At 32.9% G+C, this 17,903-nt stretch overlaps 2 protein-coding genes across 2 annotated transcripts; one reads left to right on the forward strand and one right to left on the reverse strand.

Annotated features, from left to right (window-relative positions):
* Positions 1-848: 848 nt before the first annotated feature.
* Positions 849-10,033, reverse strand: Fpps (Farnesyl pyrophosphate synthase). Its single transcript, XM_089705341.1, has 6 exons — positions 9,670-10,033; positions 6,917-7,085; positions 3,010-3,150; positions 2,125-2,328; positions 1,755-1,994; positions 849-1,388 (listed from the first exon to the last, which is right to left on the reverse strand). Exons 1-6 carry the CDS (start codon positions 9,864-9,866, stop codon positions 1,053-1,055), a joined length of 1,287 nt encoding a protein of 428 aa, XP_089561467.1. The 5' UTR covers positions 9,867-10,033; the 3' UTR covers positions 849-1,052.
* A 698-nt stretch (positions 10,034-10,731) lies between these two features.
* On the forward strand, positions 10,732-13,371 carry LOC149481625 (uncharacterized). Its single transcript, XM_089705349.1, has 2 exons — positions 10,732-11,536; positions 12,750-13,371. The coding sequence occupies exons 1-2, from the start codon at positions 11,439-11,441 to the stop codon at positions 13,216-13,218; spliced, it is 567 nt and encodes a 188-aa protein (XP_089561475.1). The 5' UTR covers positions 10,732-11,438; the 3' UTR covers positions 13,219-13,371.
* The last annotated feature ends 4,532 nt before the right edge of the window (positions 13,372-17,903 follow it).

Below are 17,903 nucleotides of genomic sequence, written 5' to 3' on the forward strand. Positions count from 1 at the left end.
TACTATGGTGGCTTCACGTTGTTTGTTCGTAATACGGCGTCCGTCTTTTTTTATACGTCCATGAATTATAGTTTAAATTATATTTCTATATAGATAAGTTTACCAAAAAGAAAATGTTTCAGACACTGAGAATAAGATTATCATAGAACAGATCGCTTCGGACAAGAGTTTTTCCACAGTTCGGCCCATACCATTTTACTCACACTCCCTACGATTTACGGATTTCTTTGTACACGTTTTGAACGGATAAGAATCAAATCAAATGCAATTCTGATCAACAATCACTGGTAAGGAAATTTTAATTTTATCTACTATCTTTGCATATCATGTACCTATGTCTTTATGGATGTCTCAATTTTCGCTAACGAAGTCAAAGGAAAATCCCGTGGAAATGCGATATTTCATTCCGATGAAAACGTGATGAAAACTAAAATCTAGGTATATCACTATCTAGCCTCGCTAACTACCTTTCTGTTTTCAGACACAAAAATCATAAATCCATCAGTCCCCGGAATCACAGACACAATAGAAAATCTATTGTGTCGCGCCCCGATCGGGGCGCTCGGTGGTCAATGGGTTAAATACAATTTCCTCTTCGCTCGCTTACTGTTGAATTTAATTGTTATTCGTACTCTATAGTTTTGTGATATAGTTAGCTTTTTATTTATTTTCTTTCATGCAGCTACAATTACACCAAATTTGTTTCAAAAAGATGTAAAATGATAAAACCTAAAGATTATTTTTTAAGCTGTTTTATAAATCTAAAATTATTGTGATTTCTGCGAACAACATATTGTGTTATTGGTACTTAAAACAGATTTGTTGTGGAGATGTGAAATGAAATATCATTTTCAATTAACACTCCCATTTATTTCGTGCACATTAACATAAGCTTATTAAAATCTTATCACATACTTAATACAGTGCTTATTCAGTTAATTTTGTAACTTTCTAAAACTTTTATATAACCTTCTGATAAACCTTTCTCAGCCCTACATTACTTAAAACTAGGTAAACTAACAATTAACATCACATCTTTTAAATAAAAATAATTAAGCACGCTGCCTAAAGATATTATCCAGAATTTTAAAGAATAAATCATGTGGGAGACCTCTAGTAACTTGTTGAATTTGTGTTCTTATGAGATCATATGTAGCTTCTTCATAGACAGAATATGTGTGAGGTAATTCTAACTCTTCATATAAGTCTTTGATTTTATTTACATCTTCGGGGTTGGAGCTTGCATAGTGATTCTCCATTAACTCTCTTTGTTCCGGTGTTGCCCTTTGTAGGGCTACAACAGCAAGCCAAGTGCATTTGCCTTCCTGAATATCAGTCCCCTGTCTGCCCATTACAGCTGGATCTCCAAAGCAGTCAAGGAAATCATCCTAGAAATAAAAATAATAATAGATATTATAGACATTTAATCATAGATAGTTTTAAATTTCCACATTAATATTTTTTTAACAGGTAATTTATAGAATTTTAGTATGGTATTCAAACACCATTCCATATTATTGCCATAATTCATTAGTATATTATTGCGGTTATATAAATTTTATTTTAGCTTGACTAATAAGAATTCTGTTCTTGGTTCACTTATAAAAAATGTAAAATCCATCTCTTTTATTACTGTAATATTTTAACACAAAATTACATTAAAACTAAGCATTAGTCCCATGAGAAGATAGGAATTCACATTCTAAATTGTCCAATCTTATTACATGAAACTTCCAAGTTGGATCAAAACTTACTTGAATTTGGAAAAATTCTCCCATTTCCAAAAGAATTGTTTTAGCTTGTCTGTGTGTTTCTGGATCATCAACTCCAGACATTAACAGCGCCAAACTAACAGGCATTTGGAAGGTGTAATAGGAAGTCTTGTATTTTGTGATGGCTTCATATTTTTCCATAGTAAATTGAGATAAATCTGGTTTATCTGTTTTTGAAATTTGTTTGACTAAATATTGTCCAATGGAACATTTCAGCAGCATCTGTAAATTTATATTTTACTTTATACAACTTTTTCCATGGTCGGTTTTAATTAATTAAGTACATAAATATTTGAATTGCATTTTTGTCTTAGTTACTTGTCGGTATAATCGCATTTTGTAGTGTCCATACCTCATTGAACATTTCCAGAACGTTCTTGTAGTATGGCTTTGCCGAAAAGTGTCGTTTTAGAGTAGAGTACATCGCTGCTTGGATCATACTAGTGTCGTTCACACCACTCAGACCCACGTCGGGTCGGCGATACCAACAGGGAACTCCTCTCCTCATCTCCCTCCCTTCAATTATATCTGATGAGACCATTTGCAGCGCGTGGAACTGAAATGATTATCAAATGTTTAGACCCTACCACAATCAAAATATTTATAGATAAAGTAAACTCAAAATGTTCATCGAACTCTTTAATATTTAAGTAACTAGGTATTTTTTTTAATAATTGTGAGGCAACAATAAATAACTACTTAGTTAGTAACAGCGTAGCCGACGTAATAACTATCTTCCCGATTTTTGATGCAAGTAATTTATTTTTAGAAAGTTTTCTTTATGTTTTAATTATATTATGTCGTTTTATAAGAGTGAGCGGCAAACATAATGTTAGAATAATTGTGTATCCCTACTAATGGTCTGATAATATAATTTGTTATCTCAAAGCAACATGTATTTGCCGATCCGCTAAATATACATATATACTTACTACTTAGATAGACATATTTGGATAGGTATGATAATATCAGATATTGTTTTCGTATAATAGATTATGTAAAAGAGTTTTTTAGCACCATTTATATGCTAACCATTTAATCAAGGTTGAAGAATTAAAATGAATGACAGGTTTTTATGAAGAGCATTTTTTAATATTTGCGTGCTTATATTGCGTGACAATAGTGATTATATTACTATACGTTAACAAAAAATGCCTTTTGTCTTTTATAGTAGGTAATGAAAACAAAAAAAAAAAAAAAACAGTAGCGTTGTAGGTATAATAATAATTGTACTAACCATTTCTGTACACCAGCCCATTATATTGGCTAAGTGTATGTTTTCAGGCGTCAAATTTTCCCTCTTTTCCAACATCTTGTATGCGAGTACTGTTGCTAGACCGCGATTTTTCTTTCCATTCGGCACGTTGTATTGCAAAAGCTGGAACAAAAAAGTTCAATTACAACGGGAACGAAGCACGATCGGCAATTTCATTGAGTATGCTTGATAGCGATATCCATTGGCGATATCTCGCCAAAAGACCTTGAATTTAAGGAAAAGTTTTATTTTGCAAACATATTTATACAGCATAGCGAGTAACGATGGAGTGAAATATTGATAAGGATTAAGGAGTCAATATTATTTATGACAAGTAAAGAGTAATAACACCAGGGATTATAAATGCTGATTTAAAACAAGTTTTGCAAAATATATAAAGTTATTGATATAGAAATCAAGTTTTAATCTGTTTTAATTTATGTAAAACATACTAAATGTACTAATTTTTGATTTGATGAGATTTGACATTAGGGAATGATCTGAGTAAAGATCATTAAAGATCATCCATAAAATATTCATTACAATATACCTACGTATGTAAGTGTAAAACATATACCTAGTGGGTAATTGTGATCAGGGGTGATTGCAAACAACTAACAACATTTTTTCTATAATCAGTCAGATGAATATTTACAAACGTTTGAAAAACCGGAATCGGATCAATAAAACGAAATATTATTTACAGTTGTAAAAGAGGAGTGATTTAGAATGGGTATTAAAAGTGTATGTGGAGTTGTTTCCAATCACCCCTGTTCACAACTGTTGTTAGCTCATTACAATTTAAATACTTATATAAAATTAGGTAAAACGTTGGTAACTATGTATGTATAATATACTTTATTTAACCTAAATTGTAGTTCAATAAAAAACTTAAATTGCGCATTTACGCAACTAAATTATTTCAGAAGTCGTTTTCACCTCTTAAAAAAGCAACTTGCAACAATTTGTCTCTCGTATCGTAACCTCCTTCAGGTAATAGCGAACCTAATTGCAAAACAGATATTGATTTTCTACTTTATTTGGTTCAAGTAAAATACCTAATTACCTCAATCATTATTCCTTAATGACCTATTCATTGATTAAGTAATCTTGGATCGTTAAGATATTTTTTAACGTTACTTGATTGAAACTCTTATTAATCAATAATAATCAATAAGTACGAATAACAATTTATATAAAAAGTATTCCATAATTGTATTTCAGGTTTGCGTACTTGACTTTTAACAAATTAAGTAAACTAACTTTAAACTTGTTTGAAGTCATGGCCGATTAAGGGTTAAAATAATTTCATCAGGCGAATCCCTGTCCCAGTAATATACTTTCTTTCGTAGATTTAAGGATAAGACAAGTATATAAATAATAAAAAAAAAACCAACGTATTTATTAATTAATGAAGATTTTTATTCACAAGTAATCAATGCATTCGATTCTAGATTTAAAAAGAAAAAAAAGGTTTATTGACACAAAATTGTAGCGACGTCAGTTCTTTAAATCAGAAATTGTTTATTATGTTTAGAATGGTTAATCAGTAGGTAAAATCAAATCTTAAAATTACTTGTATCGGTCATTATTATTATAAATATGTAATCGTAATTGAAAAAAGTTAAGCAAATGTGCAGTTCTAACAAAACGAAATAATATGTACCTATATTATTCTATGTCGTCGTTACTAGGTTACGTTGTTGAATTTTGTTGAACTGTCAAATATTGCCTATTAAAATGGCTCTACTATAGCGCGTTCACGCAAGCAAACAAAAAAAACTCTTCAGCTCTTATAATAAAACTCTTATAATATAAATAAAAACTCTTATAATATTAGTTTAATAACTCAAGATTTTGATATTTAATAAGCACCAAAATAATAATACATATTTAATTATGATAAAAAATGCTTTTGTATATTCTAAAGAGAATTCACCATAGCTTTACTAATTGCCTCTTTATCAATATACAGGCTGTCCCAAAAAGTAGTGATGAACGGAAGCTGGGAGGTAGAGGACCTAGAGGGCTATCCGAATCACCCCCATGTATGTAATGCGATTTTTCGTATTTTCGGAGTTATGACATTTTTTTCAATTTTTCATCTATCGCCGAGTACGATGAGATTTTGATTTATGGTGACGTGAATTATTGCGCTAGATGCTTGATTTTTTTTGTGTGCTAAGCTGAAAGATAGGCCAAATCATTATGGTAACATTTACTATTGTTAGATCTTCGAATGGAATAAAAAAAAGAATTAATTGCCAAGAAAGATAAAATTACCCAGTATGTTCACAACTTCAAGGGCCCATAAAAAAATAAAATCACATGAAAAAAGTTTTCCATTTGGCTTTTAAAAACTTCTATCTATCAGGCAGCTACCCTAAAAATTTCATTTTATTATTCAGAAGGCTTCAATCGAAAAATTGAAATCTAAATGTGGTAATTGCAAAAATTTTATTAACATGATGATCATTAAAACCAAATTAAAACCAATAAGTAGGTGTTTAATTACCAAAAATTTTTTAAAATAACCCCGCTGTTGCTCAATGCAAGTGCGACATCACCGTATAAAGTTGTCTTTTAAATGTCTGAATGCCCTTTTATCATTTTTAATGGTTTCTGCTGCTACTATGAATTTCCGGGTTATTTCTTCCAAATTGTGGCATTCTCTCAAGTAGCCGAGGTCTTTTTAGTATCCCCATTGAAACAAATCACCATGGTTTAGGTCGAGGGATTGTGGAGGCCAGGCTTTAAGGCAAGCGTCACCGGCGCATGTGCAGGCTACAACGACCAATCCATCTTTCAGGGTATATTTGCCCTTTAGACTGGCCTTCATAGTCCCCGGATATAAACCCTGTTGATTTTTTTCCGTGGGGATACTACAAAGACGAGAGACTGCCACAATTTGGACGAAATAACCCGGAAATTCATAGTAGCAGAAGAAACCATTAAAAATGATAAAAGGGCATTCAGACATTTAAAAGACAACTTTTTACGGTTATGTCGCACTTGCACTGAGCAACCGCGGGGTCATTTTAAAAATTTCTGGTAATTAAACACCTTGTTTTTGGTTTTTATTAATCATCATGTTAATTCAATTTTTGCACTTACCACATTTAGATTTCAATTTTTCGATTGAAGCCTTCTGAATAATAAAATGAAATTTTCAGGGTAGCTACCTGATAGACAGAGCAAGTTTTTAAAAACCAAACGGAAAACTTTTTTTATGTGATTTTATTTTTTTACGGGCCCTTGAAGTAGTGAACATACTGGGTGATTTTATCTTTCTTGGCATTTAATTCTTTTTTTTATTCCATTCAAAGATCTAACGATAGTAAATGTTACCGTACTGAATTGGCCTATCTTTCAGCTTAGCACACAAAAAAAATCAAGCATCTTCCACAATAATTGACGTCACCATGAGTGAAAATCTCATCGTACTCGGCGATAGGTGAAAAAATGAAAAAAGCGTCATAACTCCGAAAATACGAAAAATCGCATTACATACATGGGGGTGATTTGGATAGCCCTCTAGGTCCTCTACCTCCCAGCTTCAGTATATCACTACTTTTTGGGACACCCTGTACATATATATATTTAACGTAAGCCGCAATACCTTTTTATATTATTTATAATAGGTAAGTACTATTATTTTATAATAGGTCAGTACTTTTATTTCTCGTTAAAGGCATCTTAATATGTTCGTAGCCCTACGACCAAAGTCTAAGATATAAATAGACCTGCCTCTGTTTGATTTCTAATAACCTGTTTTCCGTCTCCTATACAAGTTTGTAATTCAAGTACGGCAAAAAGCCAATGGATTAGAAAAACAGTTAAGTTCTATATGACTCTGCCCACAGACTGACAAAAGCAACATAGAACGTACCTTAGCCAACCATTTGCTGGCTTCTGGCACGTCAAGATGCTTATCAGATTCAGTGAGGTCCCTCACGATGTCCGGGAAGCAAGCCATGAACTCCCGGGACTGATCTTTGGAGACAGCCAGTCCTCGGGCGGCCAGTGGCATTTGCTGAGATGTGAGGGTCGACAGGTATCTATGGAATCAGAACTTAGACAATAAATATAAAAATACGTAACAGGGAACAAGTTCTATAGCTTTTGAAGTATTGATTAGTGTCAAGATTAATAATTAACATGTTCAATAACAATGTTTGCCATACATTAATTAATAAAGAGGCCAGTTGATATCAATATCTTATCGTTATAAATATTACATAAAGCGCTTATTGTGATATCGTCTATAACCCCTTATGACCTAAATAAATGCCATTAGGGTAGGTATATAATTTACATTTGGACAAAATATGCTTATTTGTATAATTTTTAAGATAAGATTTAGTTATTTAAATGTAATTACTATTCACGATTTAATAATAGTAGTATAAATATAATTAACTTAATAATTATCGGGTATGAAACACAAAGTAGATGCTATTAGACAACAAAGCGAAGTTACAAAACAAAAATAAATATTAAGCAAAAGATGTTAATGGGTCAATCAACTTTTTAACCGACACTACCATGTCCCAGCTGCTTTAGATCTCAAATTACAGAAAATTAAAATATTTCTTAAAAATATAATTTACGTTTAGGTTGATACATTCCTAAATGATTATAATGCACAGTCAATTTTGATAATAAGCATTAAATTTACAGAAAAAATATGGTAACTCTGTATACTATTTCTCGCCTCCCATATAAAACGGAGCTGTCCCCAGAGAGAAGTAACGTTAGTTATTGCTGCATGCTGAAAAGAAATTCTATGGAATAGCTCATACTTATTCGTGAATATTCTGCATGATTAAATAAAGTTTATTATATGTTGGTAAAAAGTGGAACAATCTTATTCTATTACATTTTTAAAAAGTGTAAAAGTTCTGTCCCTAATTTATTACATTTCAATGTGTATGCTGAGTTACCTGCCAAAACTACTAGAAAAGATACGCTAGATGTCGCTAGCTGTCGCGAATAGAATACCGTGTCGCCTAAAGTCTTTGTCGGCGCGGTGGCATCTCTTTGACGTGAGCCGAACGCCGCCAGTTGCCGACCATCTATCTGCGGAGTGCGCGTGTGTTTATTCGGTGTCAACGGAGTGACCGGATTATTTCGATAAAGAGGTAAATATTTTAATAATAATCAAATTAACTTCGAAGGTTGTTGGGTTTTAATTTTAAATGGTCAGGATAAATTTACCATATGATGCGACAATTTTATTTAATCGGGTGTTACTTAAAAAATGTCTACTGAGTTACTTGTATGCTGCGTTACTGAAATGGTAACTCTAGAGACAAATTTGGTAACTCCTGAGACAGTAAATGAAATTGTGATGTGTTTTATGTTTATGGTGAGGTATTAAATCACGTAATTACTTTCAGATCATACAACTTAGAAAGAATCCAGAAAAATACGAAGAGGTTAAAAGAAAGCACAGAGAACTGTATCATAAAACTAAAAGACTGGTTAAGGACTTGACTACAAAAGAAAAGCGTAATGCTAATATTATTTGGAAATTGCGACAGCGGCAATACCGCAAATACAAAAAAACTTTAGAAAATCTTATGGCCACCACACCTTCCAGTTCACCAGTTTCCAGTTTACCAAAGACGCAAAAAGATTCAGGTTGGATGAGATGGATATCTGCTACATCAGTTACGATGATGTCAATAAAATATTGCCAGCTCCTGCTTTTATCAAGAGAAGTCACAGGACATACTATGAGTTTAAGACAGCAATAGATGTTTTTGAAAAATGATAGGTTCCTACTTGATTTCAAAGAATATTTCAAAAAATTGACAAAGATAGGTAGATTATACTATTTTGTTATAATACATATGTCTTATTCACGAGGTATAAAGGTTTATTTTTAATGGTTCAACACATAAACACAGTAAGTATTATCCTGAGTTACCAAATTTGTCTCTAGAGTTACGTTTTGTCCCCATAATTTATAAACAGTTGTAATGATAATTAATGTATTGTTGATTTTCTAAGAATTGTTATTTTATTTTAATCATAATAGTAGAATATTTCCTTTGATCTCAGAAAATTTAAGCAAGTTACGGTATCTTGAAAAGATATAATAGAGAAAATAAGCATGTTTATGTAACGTTGGTAACGCAGCATACATGTTGTTTATAATTTGAGGTAAAACAGGTAAAATGATTACCATGGCATAGGTGCCAAATGATGTGATTTTGCATGAGAAAATATATACATTAAAAAAATAAATTAAAATGATTTTCTTTTTATTTATAAATTGATCAATTTTTTAGTAACGCAAGTGACAAAAAAAATGACTTGGGTAGATATTTTAGTCTATTTTAAGAAAAATATCCGATAAACTTCGCTGCTTTTTTAGGAAAACACATATTCATTTAATGTGTTACCGAAAATAACTGAAATAATTCAAATATTCCATTATAAAAAAACACAGAAAAAAAAATGTTAACCTATTTTCAGTGTCGGTAAAAAAGTTGATTGACCCTAATATTTGTAAACATGCATAATATTTATAATAGGAAGGTTGATGTTGATTTCAAACACGCATATAAGTGAGATAGGTAGGTACATAGGTTGTTAGCAGTTACGCAAACTGTAGGGTTAAGGGAGTTCACTGACCTGTGATATTTTTGCAACTTCAGCAATCTGTTAGGAAGTCCTGCATCTTCGTTTTGTTGGGCGTGGAGTGGTGTTTGATCAAGTCTTGGAGACATGGCATCAGAATTTGTTACACTCGTTGTTTTGCTAAATTGCCGGCGAATCTCATTTTTGTATAATTGAAGAAATTTTTGAGCATTTCTCCTTGAGCTGAACATTTTTGTAATTTCGCTTAGAAAAGGTTCAAACAACTATTTTCGATTTAATCGCGATGGTATTGAACTGAATATATGGGGAAGTACTTTGTTTATATCGCAAGGTAAAATGTTAGACACCCGATCAGTCCGAGATCGAGTAAACGACTGACTCGTCAATCGAATGTTGATTCTTTGTTATGTTTTTACCTCCTCGCCAGTTCCAGCCGTTCACTCAAAATATACAATAGGGTTGAATGCAATGTTTACATCCAAGTTATCGATATCGATTGCCTACTTATGAGTTTTTTTTGTAATGTAGTACTGACACAATGCAGTTAACCATTGATAAACTCGTTTGCTAAGAAGTTAGAAAATGTATGAAGGAGTTTAAATAAAATCTTTCATATTTTTTTTAAGCTATTGCATAATGCATATCTTCTATCGCGGCAGTGAGCGAGGAGACCCAATCCAGAAATGTTTTATATTTTGTTAGTCAACCGAAACAATAGCCCCCTGAAGTTACAAACAATTTCTATCTTAAGTTAAACCGTTATTAATTTTGTTTATTGCCCAGTAAATGTTCGATACAATTAAAGATTTTCTATACTTAAAATATCGCGTAAACTATCGACATGTTATCGTCACTGTTATCGATACCAACACAACGAAAGGCCGCAACCGGCCGGCTCCCCTCCTGCTTTGCCACGCGGGCGACGTCACGTAGGCATCAACCGGCTACAAAACACATATACAACTATAGTATAAACAAAATGGCATCCAGCTAGTGCGTGCACCGCTTGAATGCTATGGTAATCGTGACCCAAAATATACAACGTTGATCTGTTCACAGATCACGTATATTGGACATTGTTATTTGTTACGTACGACGCAAGTTGAGATAAGTTTATTCTTAGGAAAAGCTGTATTATATTCTGTAATGTAATAATTATTGTTTATTAGTGGGTACTGTGGTAGGCACTAGGCACCACCTAGGCACGGCATTACAATTCTGGGAAAAATAAAACGTGCTAAAATACTGAGTGATTGAAGGGTATGAATTGAGTTAGTGACAAATAAACTATACAAGCGACGAATATTGGTTGATAATAAATTACTGAAAGTGGGTTGTGACTTGTGATCTATTAATCTAAGATATTAAAATTCTAACTGAGCAATTAAATTACTACGTGAACAACCAGATATAAGTACTAAAATACATTGTTTCTTCAAATAGTTATTTGATAAAATTATCAAAAAAAAGGGAACTCTAAACTACTATACTATAGTTAAACTACTTAAGTTACCTAACCTGCCAATAGTATTATTCAAAGTTTCTTCTATGCGTAACACCTCATTAAAAATTAAATGTAAATATCGTAATTCAATGAACACGCTAATCATTCAATCAAATAGCAGATTCAACGAGTTGACTGCGACATATATTATATTCTATGCTTGCGCAGAGAGACGGAGGGGGAATCGCAAGGGGTCGGCCGGCGCGGGCCGCGTATCAAATACCACACACAAGCTTAGTTTGTGGTACGGAGCGCGAAGGGCAGACACGGCCGTGTTATTATACTTACATATTCTAAAATGACGCGCACAAACTGTTCTGTGTATGGATGTAAATCATCAAATGCATCGAAATTCCAGAAGGACTTAAAGTTTCATAGATTTCCCCGCGACGAGAGGTAGGTTTTTCATTTGTGTACTATAGATTATTTTATATTCAATATTATATTTTATATATATTTTCCAGACGCCCCGCCGCGCCGGCCGCGGCGGTGGCGCGCCGCCGTCGTTAATGCTGTGTCCGTACAGCTGTTATTATTTCACGTGCGGAACATTATTCTGTGATTTGATGCAAAAAAACTTATTTCCGCGCGAATGTTTTGTGTAAAATGAAGTAAGTATGGATACGTATTACGTACGTACTGCGGAAAAAAATCGCCGTAATAAAATCCGCGCGGTGAAAAACCGCTGTGCGGACACAGCCTAAGATAAAACTGACTTGTGCTGCTGCGCACACTGTTTTGTCAAACACACACTGCTGTGTTTCTGGCACCGTAGCTCTTAAAGGGGTGAACCGATTTGGATGCGGTATTCTTATTGGAAAGCTGGTTTTCCAGCGCTGATTCATAGCTTAGTTTTATCAAAATCGGTTGAGCCGTTTGAAGATTCCGAGCTATTTTCTAATTGATGAAGGTATTAAATCAGCTTTCACGGGTCAGATCGATGTGAAATTCGGTGTTCTATTTATATTCAATAAAATTGGAATTATTATTTACTTTTTAAAAGCCTTTTGTGTGTGTGTGCATGGACGTATAAAAAAAGACGGACACCGTTTTACGAACAAACAACGTGAAGCCACCATAGTAAGCTAGCGATCGTGTAAAGACAATGAACACGCACACACTCTCACCATAGTAAGCTAGTCGGCCGCCATTACGTCGCGAGCTTCCGAATGATTAACCACGTCACTGTTCCAAAATAAATATTTAAAATGCCGTCTTGCGTGATTAAATGGTGTCGCAACAGTACAATGTTAAATAACAAAACACAAGGGATTACATTCCACAGGGAAGCAAGTTATTTCTTTTATGTTTTAATGACAAAATTATTACGGCAAAATTTATAGAAAAAAATACAGCCGCCATTGTCATCAGGACAGCTGTTGCCATAGTGTTTTCATGGCAACCTGGCACACACACACATGGATGTGTCGCCGCCATTACTAGGCTTCACTCAATGTTTAGGCGATGTTCCGTCCGTCTTTTTTTATACGTCCATGTGTGTGTGTTTTTTTTTTCAATTATGTCTGATTATAATTGTACAACTTACTATGTGTTTGTTTATTTATTGAATCTATAGGTAAAATCTTATCTAATAGGTCTTAATTTCCAGACGCGAGTTATGGATAGAAGCTTGTCAACGACCGGACTTGAAAAGTAAAACAGATGAACAATTATATAACATGCACGTATGTGGTTTACACTTTGAAAGATGGATGTATATGAAAACAAAATTAAAAAGCTCTGCTATTCCCGTAGCAAACTTACCGTCTGCTTCACTACATTCTATGAGTACACAAACTGAGCCTATAAAAATAGATATTATAGGAGTTTCAAACAGAGGTGTTCAACAAGGGATCAACATTGCTTTAGTAGGACAATCAGTTGTGGCATCCACTAGTGCCCAAACATTGCAGGCTACAAGAAAATTGACAGATGATACTCCAAGTTGTGCCAAGTGCCAAAAAGACGAAGTTAAGTCGATGGACGTCACCTATGAACAGTTCTTACTAGGATGTGACAAGTTCTTATCACCAAATCTAAGTAAAATTGTCAAAGCACAAGCCAAACAACCTGATTAAAATATCATTCTAGGAATAACAGATATATATAGTAAATATCGTTAAACTGTGGTGTACCGTGTAGGTATCAGCCTGCGGCATCAGCTTATATTCCTAAGGTCCTCTTATTTTTGTTACGTTTGTTTGTATTGAACATGAGCTCTATTTTTTAGTCTTGTACAGTTGAACCTCAATAATTAAACCTCGGTAACATAAAAACCTCTGTAACTTCAAAAAATAATACGTTCCCTTCCCATCAGAGCCCAAAACCTCTTTAACTTAAAATACGCAACCTCTATAACTTAAATAAATAATCTCTGTATTGGCCCTCAGTAACTTAAAGAAATGTTTTCACAACCTCTATAACATAAAATTGTTTGTCAATGAGTCATTTTGAAAGTGTCAAAACAAAAGATTTCGGTATTTATTGCTTGCACGTGTTTACTATGTATTGTTAACGTAAACAATACATTACTTATTGTTTTTTATCGAAATTCTTCAAAGCTTGGCGGTTAGCTTTATGACAACAACTTACTTGCATCATAAGTTTTTGATTGTTGTCCTGGAAACATCACTTTACGTGTGATAAAACTGGCTTAAAATGAGTCCAAAAAGAAAACTAACAAACCTCACCTACGCTGATAAATTAAAAGCTATAGAAGCAGTGAAAAATGGATAGACCCTTGATAACTTAAAACGTCTATAACTTAAAATATTTTGTGTTTCCCTTGGACTTTAACTTATCGAGGTTCTACTGTACTATTTCCAGTTTAGGTCCAAGACTAAAAAATAGAGCTCAGTATTGCTACAATATTGTGGCTTCTAAGAGCGCAGTGTTTTAGTTTGAATAGCAATACAGATACAGTGTAGGTATTATTAGATTTTTTACTTCACTTTGAAATTAACGGAATTGAAATCGTACCTATCGTGTTGAAACAGATCAAATAAAATTGTATTATTTTTTTTGCTATAAAATAATTTAATCATTTTGAAGTGAAACTTCTTTGGGTGCGTTGACATTAAAATTTCAAGGTCGCGTCATGACAATACCATCACGTCATGGAGTAAGGCGACGATTTTAGTATCTTTGTATCTTGTCAAAGAAGTTTCACTTCTGACACGTGCGCTCGGCGCACACGTTATTTTTATTTTAATTGGCAAAATCTTATTTATAAAATTCCCGTGTCACAATGTTAGTTACCAATTACCATACTCTTCCAAAACGGCTGGACCGATTCTCATGAAATTTTCTGTGCATAACGGGTAAGTCTGAGAATCGGCCAACATCTATTTTTCATATTATGTACCATGGGCGAAGCCGGGGTGGACCGCTAGTATTAGTACTTATAAAATTTTCGTAACTAAAAGTTTAAACATTAGTCACTAGACATATTGTTTTAAACTACGTGCAATTTGTTTAAAAATAGAGACGTCAGTTTTAATTACGTATCATCTTGTCTCCTACCGTCCGTCCCTTCGAATTCAACAGGCGTTATTAACCGTCGTTAAAAGTAATAACGGTATACGTAGGTACCTACGTATAATGTAGCTACCTTCTTTTGGGATCTTGTTAAATTTTCTTTATTCTGTTTATTTTTTGTTATCCAACGTTCTCAGATCACAATAAAGATAAAAAATTTAGAGAAATGTTTATGTGAGATTCATGTTCCGATAGCCATTATGTAATTTAATTATAAAATTATTAACATGTCTATGTTGACGGGCATGTATAAAAATGCTACACATAGAATATACCTACCTAACAATCAAAAATAATTTTAATCGTACAAACTGTACGTTATTGAAATAAGTACTTTACTATTTACTATTTATTATGACAATAATAGGATCTATATTATACTAGCGGTCCGCCCCGGCTTCGCCCGTGGTACCTACATGTTTAAACTATTCCTATCTCTCAAGTTGGATCGAACTGCACATGGTGTGCGAATTTTATTATAATCGGTTAAGTGGTTTAGGAGTCCATTGAGGACAAACATTGTGACACGAGATTTATATACATATATTAAGATTACCATTACGTAATCATTCCAATTTTGAATGTAAAAACTTTGATTGTACAAAAGACTTCGATAACCTGAATTTCTTGAACTATGTATATAATCAGGGGCAACATGAATAAAAGTTTCATTTACTTATTTGGGCAAATTACTGTTTTTTATTAGTAAAGTATTAAGTAATTAAATATAACATAAGGTACCTAACTAAGTACCTTTAGGTGTAATCCTTAAATATTTTTTGTATTATTTTATTGTATTATTATATCTGAATATTTTATTAACATCTGCTGTTGATATCATATTACATAGGTAGTTTAAGTAAAGATCAAAATCTTTTCGTTTATAACTAATGTTATAAATCTTTCATCATCTCATAATCTCAACAAGATTATTATTAGATGATTATTAGTTAATATACACGTGGGTAAAGCTTGGAATTATTTATGTAAGATAAAAACCTTAATTATGCTTCTGTTTAATAATAGTTTAAAAGCCCTCCCTTTATTAATCTTTCAGATACCCACCCAATCTTAGGCAGGTACCTGCCTATCAGTTATTTATCAATTGTGTAATTAATTAATTATTGTTAGCACTTATCCCGTTATTATTATCAGTATAGTCTAATGATAGTTTAGTAGGCTATCCAATAATTTATTTTGATTTATTCAATCCTTCATTTAAGTTAGAATTACGCATACCTTATCCAAAAACCAAACTTGATTAGAGTGCAGAATGGTGGATAAAATACTTTAGATGATATTGTTCTTGTTTACGCGTAATTACATTTCTCCTGGTTCAAGATTCACTAGTATTAGCAGAAATTCAATTATTAACAACAGTTTATACCTACGTAAGGTTGAAGAGTTTGTGTTAGGACGACCGGAAGGCTCCTGCTGGTTTCAATTTAAAAAAAAATACATAAGTACTTAGAAAGGAGATTGATTGTGAAGTCCCGTGTCCCCGTAGTGGGGTAAGGGGCAGATGCATTATTCATACATCTGTTTCACTGATCGATTTTCTTTAGGGACAAGTAGGTAGGTGATCAGCCTTCTGTGTCCTAGAAAGGAGAGGAGGTTTTTAAATATCGAGAAACAACTAATGAGTAACTAAAGAATTCATGAAAAATTATGCAATTTTCGCGTGACAAGCCTTGTCTGAGCCTTAAAAATGTGAACAGTCGCTAGCAAAATAATAATGTATAGTAAGTAACTACCTACGTCACAGATACAAACTAATACCTAAAAAAAGTCTAAAAATCAGGTTTCTTAGGTATGTACATTGTACAACAATTATTTTTTGTAGATTTCCCTTCTAAAATGGTTTTCAAATTCCTACTTATCTATGAAATTATTGATTAGGTTGGTAGGTATAATATTATGATAGTGCTTATATAACTGTCGTCATTAAGACATCTATTAATAAAGCAGCTGATAGCTGGTTGTTCAACACTTATATCCATTTACTTACTCTATTAAAATAAACAACTTATCAAGATATGTAACAACGTACGTACGCACTATACACGTGCGCAGCAGCAGCCAACAAGGTCAAGATCAAGGCGTGGAATCAGATTCTAAAGAAATTCGCAATAAAGTATTAAGTAAGTACCTATGAAGAGGTGGTTGCATATAATTTAGAAACAGGTTTTTCAAATGGATTTTTTGTGCAATATAATTTTAGCAGGTACCTATTGAAACAAGAGCATACTTCGCATTTTACTAGCCTTGAATGATATTTGATAAGGATTACGTCACGTGTTTATTATTCGCACAAGATTCGAACTTAGACAATTATATGTAGGTATAATCCTTAGGTTACCATGACAAATTTTACATAGCATTTCCCTCAGGCATTGTTAATATAAACCATAGAAATCTAAATAACAAGACACATAGAAGTGCTGTAATGTCATAATTCGTATGAAAACCGCTGTCGCCAAAATCAACACATTCAAACCGAAAGCTAAACAGTACACACAAGTAAACTATGCCTTTTATTGGACAGCTTGATTTTAGTGAAAACTAACTTAACTATTAAATTAAGCTTTTGAATATGTATCCTAACGCACGAATTTACGGTTTATTTTAGAATAACATCCCTAAGTAGGTATATGAGACTTTTTGCTCCAATACGAACAAACGTGATAATAAGAATGGTCGACTGTGTCATTCATTCATCATTGTTATTTCGATTACTATGGTGACACTCGTAATACTTGTAAATATTCTATAATTTTAAGGAAAAACGGCATTATTTCTAAAAAAAAATATTTTCCGATGAAATATTATTCCTTTATAAGTATAATTACAACTTGTGGAAGAATTTCCGCAATGGGAATTGCTGAAACACACCATGTATACACTCATACGTCTCCAGAGCAACTGAACAGTGACGAATGCACTGGTGATGTGAACATCACCTGAGTGGCGACAAGGTCACGCACGCTTACGACTTCTAGTGTCTTGTTATTTAGATTTCTATGATATAAACAGTTTATGAAAACTATTTTCAGATAACATCTACCTACAAATTTTTGAAAAAGTAGAGAATATAAATAAGAAACTAGCATGAAACTAGTTAGTTAGTTGTTTATTCAATATGTAAGGTAGTATTATTATTATAGTTATAGGTTGGTAAAGGTACTTACACATAATACAAAACAAAGCCAGGCCCAAAAGGTCTATA

This window comes from Colias philodice, chromosome 16 (assembly GCF_061535455.1).
Source record: "Colias philodice isolate Cphi_HAF_F1 chromosome 16, ilColPhil1 Martin Lab GWU primary, whole genome shotgun sequence".
Lineage (NCBI taxonomy): Eukaryota > Metazoa > Arthropoda > Insecta > Lepidoptera > Pieridae > Colias > Colias philodice.

Bases quoted from the DNA above. Each gene is read 5' to 3' on its own strand.
- Fpps (XM_089705341.1), bottom strand. From the start codon at position 9,866: ATGTTCAGCTCAAGGAGAAATGCTCAAAAATTTCTTCAATTATACAAA. The intron at 2,329-3,009 runs GTTAGTACAATT...TAATCATTTCAG, and splicing joins TGGGCTGGTGTACAGAAATG to TTCCACGCGCTGCAAATGGT. The intron at 1,995-2,124 runs GTATGGACACTA...ATAAATTTACAG, and splicing joins TTCTGGAAATGTTCAATGAG to ATGCTGCTGAAATGTTCCAT.
- LOC149481625 (XM_089705349.1), top strand. From the start codon at position 11,439: ATGACGCGCACAAACTGTTCTGTGTATGGATGTAAATCATCAAATGCA. The intron at 11,537-12,749 runs GTAGGTTTTTCA...CTTAATTTCCAG, and splicing joins AGATTTCCCCGCGACGAGAG to ACGCGAGTTATGGATAGAAG.